This window comes from Hemicordylus capensis, chromosome 4 (assembly GCF_027244095.1).
Source record: "Hemicordylus capensis ecotype Gifberg chromosome 4, rHemCap1.1.pri, whole genome shotgun sequence".
NCBI lineage: Eukaryota > Metazoa > Chordata > Lepidosauria > Squamata > Cordylidae > Hemicordylus > Hemicordylus capensis.
Window position 1 is genome coordinate 205333435 of NC_069660.1, and position 24660 is coordinate 205358094.

Sequence of the window (24660 nt, forward strand, 5' to 3'; positions counted from 1 at the left end):
GTGGGGTGGTAGTGCCTAATGGGTGGAGGCTACCACCCCCATTTCAGGGGGATTGGGCAGAGGGCTGATTTTTTGAGAATTTTTGAAGTTTGGGTGTCTTTGGGGCAGATTGGGGGCAGAAAGTGGATCTGCCCCAAAGGAGTGGGGTGGGCTGGTAGATAGTGCCTAATGGGTGCAGGCTACCACCCCAATTTCAGGGGGATTGGGCAAAGGGCTGATTTCTGGTAAATTTCTGAAAATTTCATGTCTTTGGAGAAGATTGGGGCATATTGGGGCAGAAAGTGGGGCCTGGGGCAGAATAGTGGGGTGGGGTGGTAGTGCCTAATGGGTGGAGGCTACCACCCCAATTTCAGGGGTTTTGGACAAAAGGCTGATTTTTTTAGAATTTTTGAAGTTTTAGTGACTTTGGGGCAGTTTGGGGGCAGAAAGTGGATCTGCCCCAAAATAGTGGGGTGGGGTGGTAGTGTCTAATGGGTGGATGCTACCACCCCCATTTCAGGGGGATTGGGCAGAGGGCTGATTTTTTGAGAATTTTTGAAGTTTGGGTGTCTTTGGGGCAGATTGGGGGCAGAAAGTGGATCTGCCCCAAAGGAGTGGGGTGGGCTGGTAGATAGTGCCTAATGGGTGGAGGCTACCACCCATCCCCAATTTAAGAGTGATTGGGCAGAGGGGTGAATTATGGTGAATAGAAAAGGTGTGAATTCTCATTCTATCATAGCAAATGAGATATTTTTCAATTAAACAACTCTCATGACCCCACTTTCACTTTTTCACACTTTCCTTTACTGTGAATAATATGAGGAAGTAATCAATTTAGCACACTTCACCTTATGAAGACAAACCTCATACAAATAAATTCACCATAATTCACCCCTCTGCCCAATCACTCTTAAATTGGGGATGGGTGGTAGCCTCCACCCATTAGGCACTATCTACCAGCCCACCCCACTCCTTTGGGGCAGATCCACTTTCTGCCCCCAATCTGCCCCAAAGACACCCAAACTTCAAAAATTCTCAAAAAATCAGCCCTCTGCCCAATCCCCCTGAAATGGGGGTGGTAGCCTCCACCCATTAGGCACTACCACCCCACCCCACTATTTTGGGGCAGATCCACTTTCTGCCCCCAAACTGCCCCAAAGTCACTAAAACTTCAAAAATTCTCAAAAAATCACCCCTTTGTCCAAACCCCCTGAAATTGGGGTGGTAGCCTCCACCCATTAGGCACTACCACCCCACCCCACTATTCTGCCCCAGGCCCCACTTTCTGCCCCAATATGCCCCAATATGCCCCAAAGATATGAAATTTTCAGAAATTTACCAAAAATCAGCCCTTTGCCCAATCCCCCTGAAATTGGGGTGGTAGCCTGCACCCATTAGGCACTACCACCCCACCCCACTCCTTTTGCCCAGATCCCATGCGATGCCCCCGAACTGCCCCAAAGTCACTAAAACTTTAAAAATTCACCAAAAATCAGCCCTTTGCCCAATCCCCCTGAAATTGGGGTGGTAGACTCTACCCATTGGGCACTACCACCCCACCCCAAAATTTTGCCCCTGGGCCCCTTTTTACCCCCCGAATCGATTCGGATTCGGATTCGGATTAAATCCGAATCCGAACCAAATCAAGGGTGATTCGGGTGACCCAGATTCGGGCACAAAACAGAACAGGGGTGATTCGGTTCGGGTCCGAGCCAAATCACCCGAAATCCCAAATTGCACACCCCTACTAAGCACACACACAGAGAAGAAGCAGGAGGCGGAGTGTGGATTCTATGATAGCATATTAGAGTGGATTGATGGTGTCTCATTGAAAATCTCATTTGCTATCATAGAATCCACACTCAATACCTCAGAAACAAGAGAACCCTGTACCCATGGGGGTGCCCCTACCAGAGATCCCTGTACCCCATGGGTTAGAAACCCATGGGGGTGGTTGGCACCCTATGTGCACTACACCACCACTTGCTCTGGGCCACCCCAGCACCCCCATGTGCACTTATAGGGCTGCTGAAAGCTCCATTATAACTTATTATGAGGAAAAACCTTAAAGACGCGTAAACTTCAAAAATCACTTAAAAATCACCTCTTTGCCCAATTCCTTTCAAATAATTCTGATAGCTTCCTTGCCCACCCTAGGAACTACCACCCACCACACTGCACTCTACGACACCCCTTTCCCCCCCGACGTGAAGCTATACATTTGCTGCAATCCTAATTATTCTCTATGAGGAATTCAAAAACACTTAACAATTCACCAATAATCAGAGGAGTGTCCAATTGCCTTGAGATTTTTTGGGTGGTAGGCACCCATGCCTGTCTACCACCCACCCTGCTTTTGTGCTCCTAGGTCCTCCACAACAGGGGATATGGACTGGTTCGGGTCCCATTATACTCAATGAGAAAAATAATTAAAAATATTTCAAATATTCATAAAAAATCATAGGGGTGTCTGATTGCTTCAGGGTTTGCATGGTTGTTGGCACCCATGAGTGCTCCACAATAAGAAATAATGGCCTGGTTCGGGTCCCATTATATCCTATGAGAGAAAAATAAAAATATTTTTCAAAAATTCATAAAAAATCGTACGAGTGTCCGATTGCTTTGGGGTTTGGGTGACAGGTACCCCTGGGTGCCAGCTACCATCTGACCAATTTTCAGCTTTCCAAACCGATCCAAACCGGTCCGAACCGGTTCGAAATGAACCACCCCCAGTTCGGTTCGGATTCGAACCGAACCAGGGGTGGTTCGGTTCGATCCGAACCTCCGAACCGGAACCGGTTCGGACCCGAACCGGTTCGGATCCGAACCGGTTCGCACATCCCTACCCCTAAATACTTTTGCCGCTCTCCTCTGAACCCATTCTAGTTTTACATCCTTTTAAAAGTGTCCAGAACTGGATATAATACTCCAGATGGGGTCTGAGTAGTACAAATTAAAGTGGAACTAATACTTCTTGTGATTTGGAAACTTAATGCAACCTAAAATTCATTAGCCTTTTTGTAACAGCATCACATTGCAGTTTCATATTCAGCTTTTGATCAACTGCAATTCCAATATGCTTTTCACATGTGCAGCTGCCAAGGCAGGAATCCCCTCCTATATCTGTGAATGGGGTGGGGGGTTCCCTAGAATCAAAGCTTTATTTCCCTCTGCTGCATTTCATTTTATTAGCTTCAACCCGGTTGTCTGTTTTCAGGTTTGTGTCGTCTGCAGATTTGAAGACTCATCTTCTACCCTTGCATCTAAGTCATTCATAAATATGTTGCAGAGTATAAGGCCAGGACAAAGCCCTGCAGAACCCCATTTGAAACCCCCTCCAGTTTGATGAGGAGTCATTGATGGTTTGAAGATATAGAATAGTTGTCCAACTGTTCCCCTTCCCATGGGGGAGCCTGCCCGTCTCACACCCCTCCCCCCACTCCCCGGCCATGCACATGGCAGTAAAATGGGGAAATATTGGCTCAGCAGGGCAGGCATGGGGGCAGCAGAAGGCTTCTGGGGAGGCCCATTTGGAGACCTCTTCCCAGTGCTGAGGACCGGACTTGGTCCCGGAAGCCCAGTCCTAAGAGTGCCACTGTTTGCTTGTTTAAATTTTTATTGATTTTAACAATATCTTAACATTCACATAACATTAAACAAATATTGACTTCCCGCTCACACCTCCTCGTGAATCACCAACTTTAACCCTTGCTATAATAGTAATTCAAAACATATATCTTAAACCTTACAAACTCGATTTTGATCTACCCAACCTGCTATTATTACTAAATTTCAAACCCTGTTGTAAAATCAGTATTAGGGAAATAGTTCTTTAAGTATAATAAAAATGGTTTCTAATCTTCTTTAAAACATTCCAAATTTTGATCTCTTATCAGTGCTGTGAGTTTTGCCATCTCCAAGAGCGCCACTGTTTGCTAACTAAAATATCACTGGGAACTTTTTCAAATGCTTTCCTGAAATCATCACTAACTAGTAACCTGGTCACAAGAGATAAGATTAGTCTGGCATATTTTTGACAAATCAATGCTGGCTTCTAGTAATCACTTCATTGTTATCAAGATGCTTACAGACTGACTACGATATAATCCATTCTGGTGTCTTCCCTGGAATCAAGTCAAAGTGACTAGCCTGTAGTTTTCTGGATCCTCCTTTTTCCCTTCTCAGAAACGAGGCTATTAGTCATTCTCCAGTTTTGTTGCACTTTGCCAATTCTTCAAGATTTCTCAAAGATGATAGAGTTTCTGTGTGTGCATCATCAAGTTTCTTTGGTTCCCTAGAATATGATTCATCTGGTCCTGAAGACTTGAACTCATTTAAGTTAGTTAAGGTCAGATAATACCTATCAATCTTGAATTGCAATCCTGACCCCACACCATTCATGCTGTTGTGAGGTTGCACGCAGTTCCCCTTCTGAGAAAAGACAGAGGCAAAATTGGAACTGAGTAGCTCTGCCTTCTTTTTGTCACCTTTTAACATTTCACTATCCTTACTAAGCAGCAGGCCTACTATTTCCTTCTCTCCTCGTTTTGCTTTTTAGACCTAAAAAAGGTCTTTTTTGTTCTTACCATCTCTCACCAGTCTCCGCTTACTCTCTACTTTAGCTGTCCTCATACTGTCCATACCAGTCTGAGCTGCTTGTCTGTATTTATCCTTCTATCTAGATATCCATATCTACAAGCAATGGTGTACAATGGGCACAGCTGTGCAGGGCACTATGTCAGTGTTGCCAATAACAGATTGGTGCTATTGGACTGAAGTCTCTCATATTGTCTTTCATTGTTGGAAAGGAAGAAGGGAAAAGAACACCTAGATTTAATATGTGTGTCCCTCTCCCGCAGTCACACCTAAAACCTGATCAATGTTGTGAGCTACTTCTGCTTTCCAGCCCTGACTGAGTTATGTCGGACCATAACCACATAGCGGCATACTCATAGCCTTTTGATTATCCAGACCAGAACCAAGGTATAATTGCTGCTAAACAGACTTGAGTCCAGGTTGTCTTTTAGGATCAGTTAGGTTGGTGGGGGAGAAAAGAAGTTTCTTCTGGTGGGAGGGGCAGGAGTCACAGAAAGCAAGCTGTAGAGGGACTGTAGTACACTGGCAGAATACATACTTCTCATGCAGAAGGTTCCAGGTTCAATCCCTGCTATCTCCAGGTACATAAGAAGCTGTTTTATACCACGTGAAACCTTTTGTCTATCGAGTTCAGTATTGTCTATACCAGGCCTGCTCAACTTTGGCCCCCCAGCTATTTTTGGACTATGACTCCCATAATCTCCAGCCAGAGTGACCAATAGCCAGTGATTAAGGGAGTTGTAGGCCAATATCTGCAGGAGGGCCAAAGCTGAGCAGCCCTGGTCTATAATGATTGGCAGTGGCTCTCCAAGGTTTCAGACAGGGTTTTTCCCCAGCCCTACCTGGAGATTCATGAGATCGAACCTGGGACCTCCTGCATGCAAAGCAGATGCTGTACCACTGAGATATGGCCCCATCCCCAAACCAGGTAGGGTTGGGAAAGACCTGGTGAGCCACTGTCAGTCAGTGTAGACAATACTGACCTATCATTTTTTTCTAGTAATTTTTTTTCCTAAAGTATTTAACTTCAAAAGCTGTTGTTTAAAAAAAACAAAAACCACCCAGAATTATAGGTGTGTGTTCACTGTGCAGCCTTGTGAGGTTTCTGCTTCACACAGCTAAACAAAAATTGCACCTAAAAATCCATCATAATTTGAACAGAAATGTTCTGTCTTAAATCTTATGCATACGTTTAGGTTTGGATTTGTTGATGGGAACAAAGATTTCCAAACTAATGGCACCCTGATAAGACACTCTTCAGCAATGCAAGTGGTCTTGATACCACAAACACTTGAATATATGGTTTGAGAAAGGAGCCAAATAATGTAGTTAAACTCGATCTTGATTAACAAGACACATTCATGGATGACAGCACAGTTAATAAGTGTTTTCCGTTAGGATGCTGGATTGGTGATGCACAACTATAGTTGCTTCAAATTCTCAACAGAGTCACACACACAACAGCAACAATGTTAAGAGGCATGCATAGAATTAGTATGGTTTAACTATACTAATATCATTCAAGTTTTTCCTTCACTAATCCAGGTGTGAACAGTATAGAGAGCAAGTTATTTCTCAAGGGCTGTTGGCCAGTATTAATATTTACTTGACAGTATCAAAACATTTGAACCGACACATCTTCCTTGCACTGCCAGCCAGCATAATATCCTTGGCATAACATCCTTTTCTGTGACGTTATGCTAGGTCAACAATGAATACTCAGCGTCATCCCTACCCCTGGTTATTTGTTTACAAAGCACAACTCAGGATCACGTGAGTTTAAAATATTGCTAGTGATCCTCACTGGAGGGATTTTACTATTTGTAAAGAAAATGTTGGCAACCAGAACCATGTAGTTGTGAAGTCACCAAAGGCACAAAGAGGAACCTTTTAAAGAGGTGGCTTTCTTTTATCTAGCAGGGAGGGGAGAGCAAGTGTCCCCTTCCAACCCCAGCATCACATTTCCACTGTGGCTGTTGTGGTGTCTACCTTATGTCTTTCTTTTTTTATTGTGAGCCTTTTGGGGACAAGGAGCACTCTTATTTATTATTTAGTTATTTTCAGAGTAAACTTCTTTGAGAATGGTTATTGAAAAGCAGTATATAAATATTCCTAGTAGTAGTAGTCATAGAACATAAGTCCAAGTCAAATCATTATGAAAAATACACCCACATGCTAGACTCAATAGCACCTCTCTATATGCAGACAGCATCATTTTCAGAATTATTTGAGCCACTAGAGGAGAACTTAATGAATTCACATATTTTACAAAACGTGATTTTGGACTCTGTCCTTACAGGCTTTGTGCAGTCCCACATATAAGATTGCATTTTGGCAGACCACAGACTTAGAACCTTCCAGAAATCCCCAGTCATTAGAGAAGCAGTTTGATTGTTAAAGATTGACACCACTTAATTTCTTTATTGGATTTACTTTAGCTTCAGGAATTAGCAAAGGCTTATCACCAGCATTTGATAACTAGACAAGTTAATGGCAAGGAAAGGACTTAGAGGTTCATTGCAATAAGAAGTAAATTTCTGTCACCCCATTAGATCATCCTGACAAGAAACAAGAAAACAATGGCTCTTCCTTCACCCCCACAAAATTCCTCAAATATGTGACCTCATGATGGTTAAAAGAAAGCCAAAGTCAGGCAGTGATTTTATCGCAGATTGTGGCTTAGCCATGTCACGGGTCACAGGGTTCAGCATGTGAACAGGAAGGTGAGAACTGCTGAACTTTTGCCTCAGTTGTGCAGCCCCATCAGAGAATAAATGGACCAAATCATTGGACAGCTGTATAAAGAGGTGGACGACTGAATACCTATCACACAGAGGCCTTTGTGTTCTGGACATGATCTAGCATTATGATGGGATGCACTAGGCTGCGGCTTGGTACCAATTACTAAGCCATTATCACACAAGAACACAGGATCATTTATCTTCTAATTCAGAGTGTCACCTGTTCTTCATTTGCAAGTCAATAACCATTAATTATGCTCAGTGGAAGTTTAAACAAAGATTTTCCCCTCTGTTAAAACCAGTAAGCCATTTAGTAATGGCAAATAAATCTAGAACTGTAATATTCTCTCTCTCTCTCTCTCTTCCCTTTTTTGTTCTGAGTATGAAACCAGTAGCAATATAAACCTAGAAACTGGCAAATCAAGAACTTTTCACTAACAAGGTGTAAATGTAAAATAATAATAATAATAATAATAATAATAATAATAATAATAATAATAATATGGAGTTCTGTAACATTTATTGATGAGGTGTTTATTGAATGAATGGGGGAAAAAATATTCCTTACAACCAATGGTCATTAGATCATAAAGGAAGGAATGATCAAACCACAAATATAAATATAAATATATGAGATATATATAGATAGATAGATATAGATATAGATATATAGATATATAGATATATATCACATTCATATACAGTATATATATACATACATACACATACATACACACACACACATTTATATCCCGCTCTTCCTCCAAGGAGCCTAGAGCGGTGTACTACATACTAATGTTTCTCCTCACAACAACCCTGTGAAGTAGGTTAGGCTGAGAGAGAAGTGACTGGCCCAGAGTCTCCCAGCAAGTCTCATGGCTGAATGGGATATTTTATTTATTTATTTATTTATTTATTTGATTGATTGATATACCGCCCTTCCGTATTGTCAAAACACTGGAAAAGATGGACTTGTACAGTGGTCCCTCGACTTACGTAAATAATCCATTCCGAACGCACGTTCGGAGGTCGAAATTTTCGTAAGTCGAGGAGCGCACCACGGAAGTCTCAAAGCACTCGTAATTCGAGGAAGCCGCATCTAAACATTCGTAGGTCGAGTAAGCAACTACTTCCGGTAAGCAACTACTTCCGGTCTTTTTGTCGCTCGTAACTCGAAAACAACGTAAGTTGAGTAGTTCGTAGGTCGAGGGATTACTGTATTCTCTTAAGACAAATGATCTCCAGAAGAAGACTATTTTGTGTCTCTGCTAACTGAGCAAAGATGTACCGTTTAAAGGGGTGCATCTCTTAGGATCCAACTAAACATTCTTTTAAATGCAACTGTTGACCCTGAATGTATCCATTTTATTTTGTAGGTAGCATGTATGGGGGCATGCATTGCAAACCAGATTGAAGCAGTGGCAAGAGTAGGGAAAACTTTAAAACTTTGCTCCTGTCATAGTTCCAGTATGGACTGTGTGCCCCCATGCATGATTGCACCGGGGAAAGAAAGCTTTCATTGGTGCCCTTATGTTTGGCAGCAGGATAGCAACTCTTATTCAGCCCAGCATAGCATCCCTCCAGGGGCTGATGCTGGTTATCTTTCCTTGTGTTTCCTTTTCGATTATGACCTTTTGAAACAGGGAACCATCTCCGCATCTCCTTTCGCTGTGTAAACCACTTTGTAAAATAAAAAGCAGCAAGTATTAAACATATACTGGGCAGTATCCAGATTAAGCCATGACTAAGCCCCATGAAATTAATGGAACTTAAATTAGTTGTGACTAACTTGTCTCATTAATTTCCATGGTGCTTAGTCATGACTGACACGATGGTTAGTATCCATTTTGGATTTTGTTTTTAATTCTTTTTGCTAAAAAATAACCCAAGTGAGCATTTGCTATTAAAAAACTGAAAGCTTTTTTAAAGGTTTTCTCTTTTATTTGATACCTTTGCCCATTGTTTTAAAAGGAGGACTGTTGTTTGAAATAGCAGAGCATGTCAAAGCAAATCTGCAAAAGCTGGCAGTATGGGTTTTTAATTCATAATTATTATGAAAATCATACAGAATATATGAATCATATATAGAATTAATACATGGCATTCCTACTATGTTGAAACCTGTATACTGTTGCATAAACCCACGTTCCATGGATATCTTCCAAGACTACAGACAGATTTTATAAACAATATTCAATGCTATTCTTTTATTGTTGTGAGTCACCTTGAACATTCTATAGAGAGATGCAGTAGAAGTGATATTAAAAAATATTAGATGTCATGAATGAATTTTATCCAAAAAAGGGTGTTACTGTAATAAACAGTAGCATTGCACCCAGACTCTAAACTCAGTGGCTCAGATACAGACGACGAAAGAGGGTGTATAACATGAGCTGCATGCTCACTTCAGAAGACCAGAAATAGTTGTACATTGCCCAGTGCAGTGGAGAAGCTGAATTTCAGCATTCCTCCTTTCCCCTCAGATTATCTTATAACTGGTAGAATTATGTCTGTGAGTGTACCACAGCCCTTGGGGGGACATACTTCTGTGTGTCATAGAGAGCTTCTGGGAGAAGGAGTGATGGGTGACATTCAATCCTCTCGTTGCCTCCTCCCCTGGAAGCACTCTGCAACACTTGGATGTATATGCCTGAAGGCTGTGTGACCCTCAGATATATATTTCTACCAGTTATAAATTGTTCTGGAGGGAAGGTAGGAAGTCTGAAATTTGCCCTCCCCACAGCATGCTGGATACAGCCTTAGAGGGGGAGGCTGCCGAACCAGGTATACAGCTCTCCATTTCGTGCCCACCGGCTTCAGTAGTCCAGATCTGAGCCAGTGGCTGCAATCCAGTGGAGCCTATTCGTGTGGAGTTTTATGCTCTATATGCGAACACTCTACATGCAGTGAGGAATCCACATGCACACACACAATACTGCACTTTGTAGAAGAAGATTAGGAACATAGGAAACTGCCATATACTGAGTCAGACCATTGGTCTATCTAGCTCAGTATTGCAGGTGGCAGGCAGGAATCTCTCTCAGCTCTGTCTTGGAGAAGCCAGGGAGGGAACTTGGAACAAAAGTTCCCATGTGCCCTAAGCTTTGTGTTACAGTATGTCCATTGCTTTAAATCACTGGAGCATCTGTCTAAGTAAGATTGGGTTGCTGTTATCTGTCATTTGTGGCATATATATACCCTATTTCATCCAGAAACTGCTTGATCCTAATGTTACATAGATGTGTGCTGTCAGCATACAACATAGAAATGAGGGGAGTGGAATGACTACATAAATAACTGGAAATATATTAATAGTCATTTTGTTTTAGTTTTTGTACTGTAAATGTAATGACTTTGTGGTGCCTTTTGATTTAAAATATTCAATAGCGGTGGTACTGAAGTAGAAAAGGCAACCTTATGGTGTCCAGAGAAGAGTCCTTGCAATGTATCAATACTTGCACATTGATAAAATTGCACTAATTTTCATTTACTTGTTCATGTCACTCACTGTTATTGTTATTTATACTGTTTTTCAACAGAAAGGTGCACAAGCAGTTTGCAGAGCAAAATAAATAAGGAAATGATCCTTTTCCCAAAGGGGACTCACATCACAATCTAAAACAAAACACAAGGAAGAAGCAAGAGCCATTGGGAGGATTACTATGCTGGGTTAAATATGGACTCTTTCTAACTCCCTGCTAAATATAAGAAAGTCATCATTTGAAAAGCTGCCTTTTTGCCCAGTTAGCATAGCCTGCATGCTAGCAACACTTTCCTGTACCTTTCCATTTCATAAACAAAATTATTTTTTCTGTAGCCCTGTTGGCAGATTACATCAGGATTGTACATCAGTACATCTCAAACTCTATGTAAACCATTCCTACAGTGTACCATAGGCTGCTTTGGAGAACCATTGTAGCCTAGTGGATGTACTGTTATTTTAAAAATTCCCATATTCAACCTTGTGTGCCTTTAAGAAGCAAAGATCTGTCTGCAAGTGGTGAATTCTGACTTCCTGAGTCAAAAATACATCATAAGAGCTAGGAGTGAAGATGCTCTTTCAGAGGATGATTTAATCAGGCAGTTAGTCTGGAATGTTTGAGGATAAAAAAATATAAGCTCTTTCCTGACTGCAACAGGCTTACAAATCACAACTGAGATAGCAGAATAGAAATTGCAAGATAACCTTCATAAGTTTATCTGACTGTTTCTTGAGCCTATTCTGTCCCAAGCTACTATTCTAGGTGCAGAAACAGAGCATACTAGTATGCTCTAACAATAGCTCTGTTGGAATGCCCTTTATTCTGTGTATACTCCTGACAGGAGAGAGAAAATTCTGAACTTTTCAGGTGGTATTTACTAAAAGAAACTGAGCTGTCCCAGAGCTTTTATTAATCTGATTTGCAGAGTATCCACTAGCATCTGGGGACCTACTAAAGTTGTTTTCTTTAAATGTGATGTGAAGAGGTCAATGCAAATAGCACTGTGGGTTACCCTACAAGATAACAGTTCGTTTATACCATATGGAGAGAGTTTGAATTATTGTGTTTGCATGCTGATTATTTATTAAACAAGGGTTCAGCCTTACAGGTAGCTCCCTGTTTCTTTCACTAAGGGATTAAAGTATTTCAGTCATTTTGGATTGACTTACAGTGGTAAGTTTTTCTCCAGATATTTCAGGGTAGCAGTGTGGTCTAGCTGATTAAGTACTAGACTGGGAGTCAGAAACCCCAAGTTCTATTTCTGGCTCAGCTGCTGACCTAGTGCGGGATGTTGAAGACATTTGTTGTTCATTATTTTCCCTTCTCACCATTCATCTGCCTTAGCACTGAAAGCTCTGCATAGCCGTGGCCTATCTGTAATATCAGCTCCATCCACTGAGTCTGACCCATTTGCCATCAGTTTAAATGAATGAGAGACTGTGTATGACCCTAACTTCTTCTTTGTAAAAAAAAAAAAAATCTCTATCCATGCATTCTGCATATTTGCATTTTGCCCTCTGTACAAAAATCATTTGCTACTTTGTTTTAATAAATAAGCATAATATTAATAATCAATGATAATGTTATTTATTAGCTGCCCCATAACAAATTCTTCTCTGGGCAGCTTACAACACAGCATTAAAACATGCTAAAAACACAAAACACATTAAATCATAACACAACACATTAAATCACATTATATTGTTTTATTACTCTTTAGCTACACACTAATGTAGTCCAATAGCTACATCTGAAGTAAATGTAATGAAATTCATATTTTCTTTACATTTGTTCCTTTGCTGTCTACATTTAAATAGTCAGAAATGCATTTAACCAAAGATAGGGACAAGAGAGTAATTAAACAAGGCAACATATATGATTTTTAGTTTTCTTCAGTTGCAAAAACATGGGTTTTGCTCAACCAGAATGTTGCATGACTTTTCTTGACATGACAAAACCATATTATTTGACATTTTTCCAAGATGTGCTGTAGGAATGATCTTGTAAGTCTCAACGTGTGTCAAAATTGCAGTCAGCACTTCCTCGAACACCATTTGAAAAAAAGTTGAGTTGAGTTCTGACCTGCAATCCCAGGCAAACCCAAGTATTTTGAAGAGTGGCTACCATGCCAGGAAAAATGTTATTCAGCTGGATCCCCAGTGTTTCTGTCATGTCCAGTGGCTGATTTAATTGAACCTGAGATGTGGGGTGGGCAGTAGTCAAACAGAAATAAAAATGCAGGGGGGAAATGCCATTTGGCGGGACATAGAAGTGTTCTGGGATGAAGAGTTTCTATTCTCAGGGAACCAGAAGCTTCATAGCAAATTGTTCTGATTTCTAAGGCCTTTGGAGGGTACTTCCTCACAGCACATCTGTCCATAGGCACACAGTGCACTTTCCCCAACCTGATTTCCTAATCGACTGGTCATTATTATTGAAATAATTCTATAAGACTCGTAGATACTTCATTGTAAATGCTGTTGTGTTATCCTGTTATCTTGAACTTTGAAAAGGTGGTAATACAAGATCATGAACCAAAGAGGGTCACTAACAGATGTTCTAAACTGATATTTCCTTATCTTCCTGCAGGCTATGTGGCTAATGTTGCAAATAGATGAACCAGAGGACTTTGTGATAGCCACTGGGGAAGTCCACAGTGTCCGTGAGTTTGTGGAGAAGGCATTTGAGCATATTGGGAAAACTATTGTGTAAGTAGGAGCACGTAATAAAAATAATTAGAGATGGCGGTTATGCATTTCCTTCACTTGATTTTTTTTTAAATGATGCAATATTTTATTGCCTCCTCTTTTTATGCCCAAGAGGCTTTGTTGTTGACATTTTTTCATCTATTTTCATTCATGAAGATATCCCTCCACCACCTTACTAAAAAAATAATAATAGCAGAGTTATATCTGATCTAATAACAAGAGTACCTGAGATGTGACTAGTGCAGGCCTGCTCAACTTTGGCCCTCCTGCAGATGTTGGCCTACAACTCCCATAATCCCAGCCACAGTGGCCAATAGCTAGGGATTATGGGAGATGTAGGCCAACATCTGCAGGAGGGCCAAAGTTGAGCAGGCCTGATCTAGTGGAACACTCTAAGAAATGGTTTTGATTTCTCACTAGAATTTTAGTCTGTCCCAGGGCGGTCTGTCATTGTGTGGCTGAGTGCTCTGCACACAAGGCACCAAGGACCCTGCCATTCGCTACCTCTGCCATTTGCCACCTCTGCCACTCCCCTACCCCACCATCCACCAGTGCTGGCTCCTGCTGGCCTCCACGGCCCTGATAACTTCTGCAGCCAGCTTCTTGTCTTCTGCCAGCCATGGCACAGCATAATGATATTACCACCTGGTGCGTTCATCAGAGTAACAGGCATCAAGTGGTGATGCCATTATACCATACCACGGCTAGCAAAGGGCAGGAAACCAGCAGTGGTAGTTAGCAGGACTGCAGAGGTCAGCAGCAAGTGAGCTGAGACTAGTGAGCATGCAGTAAGGATGTGCACAGAACTCATTCTGTGCACTCCCAGGAGGGCAGGGGGGTCGCTTAAGGGGCAGGGAAGGCGCTGCCTATCTGCTAGTCCCTGCTCTGATGCTTTCCCCCACCGGCACTCTTCCAAATAGCAGTCACGTGGGGCTGCAACGTACCTCCTTGCAGCTGGGAGAAACGTCACTACACAAATGGTCGGTGCACGTGCATGCCGTGCGCATGCAGCCTGGCAGGTAGGCAACACGTTCCCTGCCCCTTAAAGCGACCCACCCCCAGCCCCTCCGAACTGGTTCGACTGCCGGTTGCCGGGTTCGGTGCTCCTAGAATGGAGCGCCAGAAAGTTCCATGCATATCCCTAGCGGGCAGGTGTGGTAGCAGTGGCAGGGCTGGCCTGCCAAAAAAATGGGACACGGGCCACTGCCACTATGTCACTGGTCTGCCACTTTCTGAAAGCTTGGGGTGATCCACTTTTCATATTGAAAATGTGCACATCAGTTTAGTCCAACTTTTGCAAACCATGCTAAGGCTTTGGCAAGACTATCAAAGAAGGGAGATTACTAGGCTGCACCTTTCCTCATCCCACTGGGGCACACCTCTTCTTTCCCACCTTCACCTCCCTGAGGTGAGCTAGGAACATGCCTGCTGCCACGGCCTGGCTAGGTGATATAGTCTGAGAGTGCTCACATGCCACTGCCATTGCCTTGGCAGATGGGTGCACCATATTGTCCTTTGCTTCAAGCAGTGAAATGTCTTGGGCTACTCCTGTGGGTAGTGCTAAAGTTAAAGGCAGACTTGTATAAGACAAAGAGGCGATTCTCACGATCAACAAAAATCGGGCTAGCGGAGGCCGTAAGAACTACCGGGCTCGCAGCTAAAAAGCAGGTTTGCTGTGCAAGCGCTCCAGCAAACCTGCTTTTTAGGATCATGAGTAGCTGCGGCATGCCTTCGCGGCGTGCCTACTCATGAGTAGACCCCCGGCCGGTGGGCGAAAAGCCGCCTCCCGGCTCCGGGGGTCTCCCCAGTATGCCCTGCGCGCTCGTGCAGGACATACTGGGGCTTGCAGGGGCCATGCGGCCCCCGCTCCCCCCACCCCCCGCCAGCTCCGTCACGGCGCCGACCATCGTGTGGGCGGCCGATCCAACCGCCCAGGGCTCCCTGCCCACTCGTGAGCGGGGAGAGCGGACTTAGCCCACTCTTCCCGCTCACTGCCTCAAACATGGTCTCACTGATCGTGAGACCCAGTCCAAAGTTTTGTTTTGTTTTCCATTTCAAGTCCCATAGCTGAATTGTTTTGTGATTGTATTATATTATAAACTATTATCAACATCTTAAGCACATATCATTTGTGCCTTTTTCCCCCACCACTATTCTGCTCCCAACAAAAGTTTCCCTTTGAGCAAGCATCCAGATACCCTAGTGTTTGATGTGATGCCTATAAATCTACTTTCCTTTACAAACGATATTTACCACAATCAGTGTCTATAGGAAGATCAACCAATCTCACTCCATATTTCCAACATTATTCCTTTTGAGGAATAACAGCACTGAGGCGTGGGTGCAGAGTGTTTACAGTGCATATTCCACATAGTTTCACTGCAAATACAAAATTCCTTCTCAAGGTCAGATAATAAAATCAGGATGGCTTTGTAAATGCTTTCTGTAATTTATATTTTTATTGTTTATTATTTTTTCAATTTTCTTCCTTCTGTATCTTCTCTGGGCCCCATGCATCAGCATACCAATCTCAGCTGGAGGACAAAAAGGAAAGCCACAGCTTTTTCCATCATGCTAGCCTGAGGGTTGTTCTTCAGGCCATCAAAGTTACTGGTTCAGCTCGTGAACTTTTGACAGGACCAGTAAGTTTGGCTTGGGAACCAAAACCTGACAAATTCAATAAATATGTGGAAGTCCACAACTATATACCATATTATTGTTAACAGTGAGTGGGTGGGGAGAGAGAAACAATTTTCCTCACTTGCTCTACATCTGGTGTCAGATTTTGGCTTTGCTTCTTACAAAAAAAATCAGGAAAAGGCAGTACCAAGTAAAATTCTATTCCAGAAGTAAATATTAAAGGTATTTATCTCAGTATGTTCATCATGACTACTCTTCCCACACTCTAGTCCTATTAACTCAATATGAAAACTTTGGACACTGTACTCAGGTCCATGGGAGTGTGCCAGTAAACTCTGCCCCAGCACCAGTGTGCTCCTAATCCACACCCCTCCACTCTCCATGAATACAGCATTTGTCTGTAGAGATCCTTCCATGACTGAGAATGCCGGGCATTCTTTGCGAAGACTATTTTCCCAACTACAACATTTGTCTTGTTAGTGGCAGCATTTGGGGAAAATGAGGTTTGCTCATTTATTTTGCCATTGTTGCTACTACAGTTAGAATATTTATATACTGCTTCCCCCCCAAAAAAAAATTTCAAAGCAGTTCACATAGCAAAAGAAATGAAAAAATCTTTCCCTGCACCAAAGGGACTCACAATCTGGAAAAAAACAAAACAAAAAACAAAAAAGCAACAGCCACTTTCAGTCAGAAAATCATACTGTTTATTACTCAGGACACGAAAAACAAAGAAGGAACAGTGTTGCTTTCATAGTCAGCAAGGATATAGCAATGTTAGTACTTGGGTACAATGTGATCAGTGACTGACTAAAATCAATTAGATTTCGTGGACAACCCTTTAACATGACAGTTTTCCAAGTCTATGCCCCAACGACTGATGCAGAAGAAGAGGAAGTTGATGGATTTTATGTTCGAGTTCAGTCTGAAATTGAGAGAACATGCAAACAAGATGTGCTGGTGGTGGTTGGAGACTGTAATGGCAAAGTTGGAAATGGTAAGGAGGAAAACACAGTCGGACTGTATGGCCCAGGAAACAGAAATGAAGCAGGAGAACGGTTTACTAGTTTCTGCCAATCCACTCACTAGTTTCTGAGTGGAAGAGCTCAGTTATAACAGCAAAGACTTGTCTGGGGGCTGATTGTGGAACAGATCACAAACTGCTCATGTGCAAGTTCCAAGTCAGGCGAAAGAAAAATAAAGCTATCCAGTTTCCAGGATATGATCTTGAGAATGTACCCGCCATTTTCAAGGAGAACATCAGGAACCGCTTTAAAGTTCTAAACCTCATTGCTAGGGAACCGGAGGAACTGTGGAATGAAATCAAAGAAGTGGTTAAGAACGAATGTGAAAAGGGACTGCCAAAGACCAAGATACAGAAGAAAGCAAAATGGATGTCAGAACAGATGGTAGAAATTACCAAGAAGAGAAGAGAAGTCAAAGTCAAGAAAGATAAAGACCTCAGGAAGGAACCTAATAGGGAATTTCAGAAAGCTGTTAGAAGAGACAAGGAGCAGTACTACAATGACATCTGTAAAGACCTTGAGGATGAAAATAGACATGGAAAAACAAGAAAGTTTTCCAAAAGATCTCTGAACCAGAAGTAGAGATGTGCAAATTGATTTGGGTACAAATTGATTTGTACCAAAACCTAGCTGATTCGGGTGATTTGGAGACAAAACAAATCACCCCTGTGGTCCATTGGCTAGATTCGGGTAGAAATTGAATCATGCCTGATTCAATTCAAATCGAGATTTGGATCCCTCCTATTAATTCCCCCAGATTCCCACCTTACTTTTTTTTTTTTTAAGCTAAGCTCTATCACTTGTAGAAGTGTAGTTATGGAGCAAAATGTGTGGTCACTACTTTTCAAGTGTGTGGATTCTTTGGTGTATAAAAAATTTCCCTCAATGAATCCTCTATGAGGATTCACTATACACTTCTTCTATTCATTTTGACTGTCTTTTCAACAGTGTCAGCTGTCAACTGCCATGTGCCAACTACATCCCACTCCCACCCATAAGGCAGTGGGGTACTACTCAGTTTGGTGTCTAATAACCTTTCCTTATAATGAATCCTATGAGGATTCATTACTCACCAAAGAGTCTAAACACTTCAAAAATTCCTAAAATATAAACTGAGCACTAGGGTAAAAATGAACAGAAGAAATGAAGGTGTGTAATGAAGACACCAAAGAATCTAAACACTTCAAAAATACCTTTAAAATAAACTGAATACCCCTGTGTATGAGAGAGGGGGGGCTGTAGTTGACACATGGCAGTTGACAGTTGGCACTGTCCAATGATAGTCAAAATGAACAGAAGAAATGAAGGTGTGCAATGAATCCTCAAAGGGGTTCATTATGAGGAAAAGTTATTTCCAAAGAATCCAAACACTTGAAAAATAATGACCGCACATTTTGCTCCATAACTCCACTTCTACAAGGGCTAGAGCTTAGCTTAAAAAAAAAAAAAAAGCTGGGGATCCATTTTAGTGTACGGATATGGCAACTTCAAATCCCCATTGTTTCCTATGGCAGAAATGTTCAAAATCAGTAAAAACGTTTTAAAAAATTAAAAATCAACCAAGTGTACCACTGCCTTCAAATTTGCATAGTAGGTGGCAACCATGGGCAACCCACCACCCAAATTTGGTGACCCTAGAACCTTGTTAAGTGGTCTGAATCGGTCCAAATCCCAGTCAAAGCAAAGCAAATACAAATTGAATCTGGGGTGATTTGGAGAGGGTAGATCTGAATACAAAACAAATCAGGGGTGATATGTTTGGGACACAAATTGAATTTTAAAAATTGATTTTTGCACATCCCTACTCAGGAGGTTCCAACCTCAAACTGCCAAAGGACAGATAGTAACTGATTCAGAGAAGATCAGACAGAGATGGAAGGAGTATACTGAAAATCTGTACAGCAGGGACGTGAACATCCAAGATACTCTAGAAGAGATTCCCTTCTTGCAAGAACCTCTAGTATGGGAAGACGAAGTTAGATCAGCATTCTGGTCATTACCAAGTCAGAAGGCTACAGGAATTGATGGAATAGCTACAGAAATATGGCAGGCAATAGAAGGCTCTAACCAAACTATGCCAGCAAATTTGGAGAACACCACAGTGGTCAACAAATTGGAAGAGGTCAGACTACATACCCATATCAAAGAAAGAAGAACAGATTGCACAAACCATCGCACAATATCCTTAATTTCAGATGCTAGCAAAATAATGCTCAGGATCATCCAACGCAGATTAGAGCCCTACATGGAAAGGGAAGTGCCGGATGTTCAAGCTGGTTTCAGAAAAGGCCGAGGAACAAGAGACATCATTGCTGATGCACACTGGATAATTGAGAAAGCCAAAGAATACCAGAAAGAAGTCAATATGTGCTTTATTGACTACCGAAAAGCCTTTGATTGCATTGACCATGTCAAGTTGTGGAATATCCTTAGGAAAATGGGCGTTCCAAAACATCTCATTGTTCTCATGAGAAACCTATACACAGGACAGGAAGCCACAGTCCAGACGAACATGGTGAAACAGACTGGTTCCAGATCGGCAAAGGAGTAAGACAAGGCTGTATACTTTCCCCTTCTTTACTCAATTTATATGCTGAACATATACTGAGAAAAACTGGATTGGAAGAAGATGAGCAGGATTTTAAAGTTGGAGGAAGAAACATCAATAACCTGCGCTACACTGATGACACCACTCCAATAGCTGAGAATGCAGATGATCTGCAAGCTCTAGTAATGAGAGTTAAGCAGCACAGTGAAAAATGGGACTACAACTAAATGTAAATAAGACTAAACTAATGACAACAGGTACAGCAACGAGCCTCAGAACTGACAATGAAGACACTGAAGTGGTGGATAGCTTCTGCCTTTTAGGATCAACCATCAACAATAAAGGATCCAGCAGTCGATAAATACACCACAGACTAGCACTTGGTAGGGTTGCAATGAAGGCCTTGGAAAGGATATTTAGATACTGTGACATATCTATACCTACAAAGATTACAGTCGTTTGGAAAATGGTTTTTCCCGTGACACTCCATAGATGTGAAAGCTGGACTTTGAAGAAGCAAGAGAGAAAAAGTGCTGGAGAAGACTTTTGAGGATACTATGGACAGCCAGGAAAACAAATGGATCATAAAACAAATCAATCCAGAATTTTCGCTCAAGGCACAAATGACCATGCTCAAACTATCATCAGACACATTATGCGAAAACCCAGCAGCCTTGAGAAGTCCATAATGCTGGGGAAAGTTGAAAGAAAGAGAAGAAGAGGAGGACTAGCAGCAAGGTGGATGGACTCGAATGAAAGCACCACTGTAATGACCTTAAATTCCAAGTTGAAGACAGATCATCCTGGAGACAATCTATCTATGTGGTCGCTACGGGTCAACACCAACTTGACGGTACTTAATCAATCAATCAGTCAGTCAGTCTGTCTTTAAATATATTGAACCTTCTTGCACATCCCAGCAATGAGGACTCCGGTGAGAATTCCCCTTTACCAGTAAAGGGATGTTGGGGGGGCGGGTTCCCCTAACTAAAGAGGGGAGTAAATAGAAGTATTCACAAGTTGTGCCAGTGGCAGCTTCCCCAACACCTACCAGCCTCCACCTAAGTCTCCTGAGCTGGCAGGGGCCCAGTTAGGGTCTTCTCCAGCTCGTTTTGGGCCTCTGCACAAGTGTGGAGTCCATGATTTTACCTTCACACATGCATGGAAGTTAAAAAATGGCCTCCACACCTGTGTAGAACTCAGGATAGGCCAGAGAAGGCCCAAACCAAGACCAAACCCAGCACCACCAGCCCAGGAGATGCGGGGGGAGGCCGGCAGGCTTCAGGGGGCTGTTGCCCCCCTCCCAGCTGCTGCAGCTGTTGGAACTTTTGAGTACTTCTATTTACTCCCCTCTATTGTTGGAGAAGCCCCACCCCCACCCATTTACTGGTAAAGGGAGTCTTCACTGGATTCCCCTTTGCTGGTAGGTCTTTGAGCCAGTCTGAATCAAGCCCGGTTTGCCACAAGGCTGAGCCTTTGAGCCAAGCTGGCTTGAGTGCAAGCTGGCTCACACATTCCTAGCACAGAGAAAATATCACACACACCAATTCACACTCCACATGTATTTCAATATACTGCTTCACTAGACTTACTTCTGAGATCCATTATGTCATTTGTCACTTGAATTTTAATGTATTAATTTGTAGTGCTGACTGGCATTCAAATGTAGTCACTGACCTTATAATTAACTTTGGATCTTCTCATTCAAAAATAACAGTTTCATTGTGTTCTTGGTCTGAATCAATCAAGAAATTTTGACGTGAAATGTGAGCAATTTTGTCTGTTGAACATTTCATCTTTGCAAGCTAGTTTAATATACAGAGAACAAGGTTGTTCTCCCCACCACCGCACACACACCCTTTTAACACTGTTAGTGCCAAAGACGATTTTGGAATGATAAGACTCAAAGTGAATCTAAATCAGTTCTTTGCACTGACAAGAAGGCCTTTGAGCTACAAATATTTCCCCCTGTAACTATTACATTTTTTCCTTTATCTTTTCCTTTTGCCTATTGCTAATTAAGTAATATGATGGGGAAACACTTTCCTCCTCTAATTTGAACTCCAACAGGATAAACCAAACAGGCAAACACTTGTCTTGACTAATTTTCTGTCATTAATCTTATTAAATCAGAGCAGGATTGCAAGGATAGCCTCAAACCACTGCAGTATTCAAGAGTTCTTTGCAGACTGCTGTCTGTGAATAAATGGCGGGGGGACCCCTATTCAGGCAATGGAAAGATTTATGAAGTCTTCGTTCATGTAGTTCTGCAAATAGATTTGCAGCAGAAATATGCATTGCTTGAAGGGTCGAGGTGAATACAGAAAAGCAACGAACCGATTCTCACAGTTACGTTGGTTTGGAATTGCCATGGTTATACAGTCCTTTACAGAGTAACTGTACTTTTATTCTGTATGAACTGCTTCGAGTGTTTTTGGGAAAGCAGTATAGAAGAGTTTTCCAGTAAATAAGGAGTTCTGAATAGTCCCAAAAGGAGAGCTGTCTCCAAGGTGTACATTTATGAGATAATGACGGTAGAGAGCATTTATTTTAAAAGACAAGTTAAAGTTACTGACAAGGGTGGATGGCAGTTTCCTCGAGTGCTGATTCATAAAGTTCCATTCAAGTAGGTCAACTTGGATCCTGCTTCAGCTTATCCAAGCCACTCCTATTTCCTCTAACTCCTTTTGTGTATGAATACATTGTAACTCCTCAAGGCACCTATTTTTTAATTTGCAATAAACTCGGTTGTTATGAAGAATACTTTGAAAATAAAAATACTTCTCTATAGTATTGTGTAACAGCATTCAGACAAAACTCTCAGAAAGACTGAAAGGTTATGATAGAGTGATTCTAGGAAAGAGTTAACCATGCCAATCCATTGACTGTTTGGATTGTTCAGACAAAGATTGGGCCATACGACAGAACACAAAGTCTAAGTAATCAAACTGAAGTGCATCAAGGAAGACAATGAAGGATGCTGTCAGAGGCAACTACATGCCTATTGTACCCCATAAGCTGCAGTTACAAGTTCTTATGGTCCTGGTCATGTTTGCCCTCAGAACAGCCCTGTACCACTGTGATATAGGTAATCACTATAATATTGCCATACAGATGGTAAACTAAAGCTGAAAAATTGTTGTCAGATGGTAACTATGTGACACACAGTTCTTAGATACACATAATTAATGAAACATAGTCTCCAAGATAGGGCTGAGAGAGATTCCTGCCTGCGACCTTGGAGAAGCCGCTGCCAGTCTGTGAAGACAAAACTCAGCTAGATAGACCAATGGTCTGATTCAGTATATGACAGCTTCCTATGTTCCTTAACCCAGTCTCACCCCCAGAAACAAGCATTTCCTAATTGCATGCAGCACCCTAAGCACATGTACATGGCCCACTGCTCCCCAAATTTTGTTTGTTTGTTTTCTATACCACCTGATTCCGAAGACTCTAGATGTTCACAACCATGAATACAATAAAAACACAAGAAAACAAACTTCTAAAACAACGAGTTAAAACAATCTAAAACATTCAGAGATTACTAAAAGCCAGGCTAAAAAAATGTGTCTTAAGGGATCTTTTAAAGGCTGACAAAGATGTTAAGCCACAGATATCTATAGGGTGCGCATTCCACAGCCCAGTAGCAACTACAGAGAAGGCCCGCTCCCGGGTTGTCACCAGATGAGCTGGTGGTATCTGGAGACAGACCTCTCTCAATGACCTTCATGTGCAATGGGGATCATGCAGAAGAAGGCGATCTCCCAGGTAACCTGGTCCTAAGCCATTTAAAGGTAATTATCAGCACTTTGTACAATCAGTTTTTAAGAAAACCCTAAGCCTTCTTGAATATTAATATACAGTCTAGACAACAACCAAAGTTTGCTGTGGAATTGATATTTGTTTCTCATGTTTTCACTGTCATCATAGCAAAAATGTAGCAAGATGGTAGAAAGTTGTGGGAGATCTCACTGATTTTTATTTTATTTTTTAAAAACTGATCATTAATCTATGTATGCCTGTCATAAATCTGGTCATCATCTTTTCATATGTTTTTCCTGTGGTTAGTAGCAGTTGAAGCTGAAGTGTAGTTATGCCCTCACTTTTAGTCCTTAGCAGATCAATTTAAAATATCAGAGAATTAACTAGGAAGGAAAGAAGGAAATGTGCCCAAGAGTTCTTATCAAAATCAAGACCTTGATTTTGATGCTTGTAAAGTTCCATGCAAGACTATGGTGTGCATTAATCTTCCATTATGTATGCACTAGGCAAGCTGCAGTGCGTAATTAACCTTACAGTTGGTGACCAACTCACCAGCCTGGAAAATTACTTCCTGTGCAAGCTTATGTATCCTTATGCCTATGACAGTTTTTTGTGAAGAAGCAACTGAAATCCACTTGCTGTGTTCTTGTGATGTCTGTTTTGATTTTTTTTTTTTTTTTTGTGGGGGAGGGATCAGGGACAGCACATATGTTCATAGTTTCTATCTGGCTTTTGAAATCTAGGCAGCAAAAAGAGCAGCCATCAAGAGCGTAGCTACAGTTGAATAAGGGGGACAAATGTGCCTTAGCCCCTGAATGGGGGGGGGCACTAGCTGGGTGACAACTTGCTGTTTGTTTGCTCTCTCTCTCTCTCTCTCTCTCTCTCTCTCTCTCTCTCTCTCTCTCTCGTATATCTCTGAAGAAGAAAGCCAGCCCATTTTCACTGTTTGTCCCAGGGTCTGCTCCAAACTTGTTATGCCTCTGGCAGTCCTAAACCATTATGTTCAGTCTCTTAGAAGCAGCCTCTTAGGAATTTATGAGACAGATCTGGAATAAATGTTTGTAGTCTTAAATATCATTTACAATGTATATACAGTATATTTTGCATTCATCTTGCTTTAAAGCATTAAAACTTTGTTTTAATGTTAATACAATAGACTTGATTTTCCATGAATGGGTC

The 24660-nt window shown here is 41.8% G+C and overlaps 1 protein-coding gene across 2 annotated transcripts in view; it reads left to right on the plus strand.

The window, feature by feature from the left end:
- Window positions 1–24660, plus strand: part of GMDS (GDP-mannose 4,6-dehydratase) — a 453328-nt gene that overhangs the window by 310549 nt on the left and 118119 nt on the right. For both annotated transcript variants that reach the window (XM_053247716.1, XM_053247715.1), the window contains exon 8: window positions 13388–13506. In XM_053247716.1, coding sequence (XP_053103691.1) covers window positions 13388–13506 — 119 coding nt within the window. The remainder of the gene's footprint in view (window positions 1–13387; window positions 13507–24660) is intronic.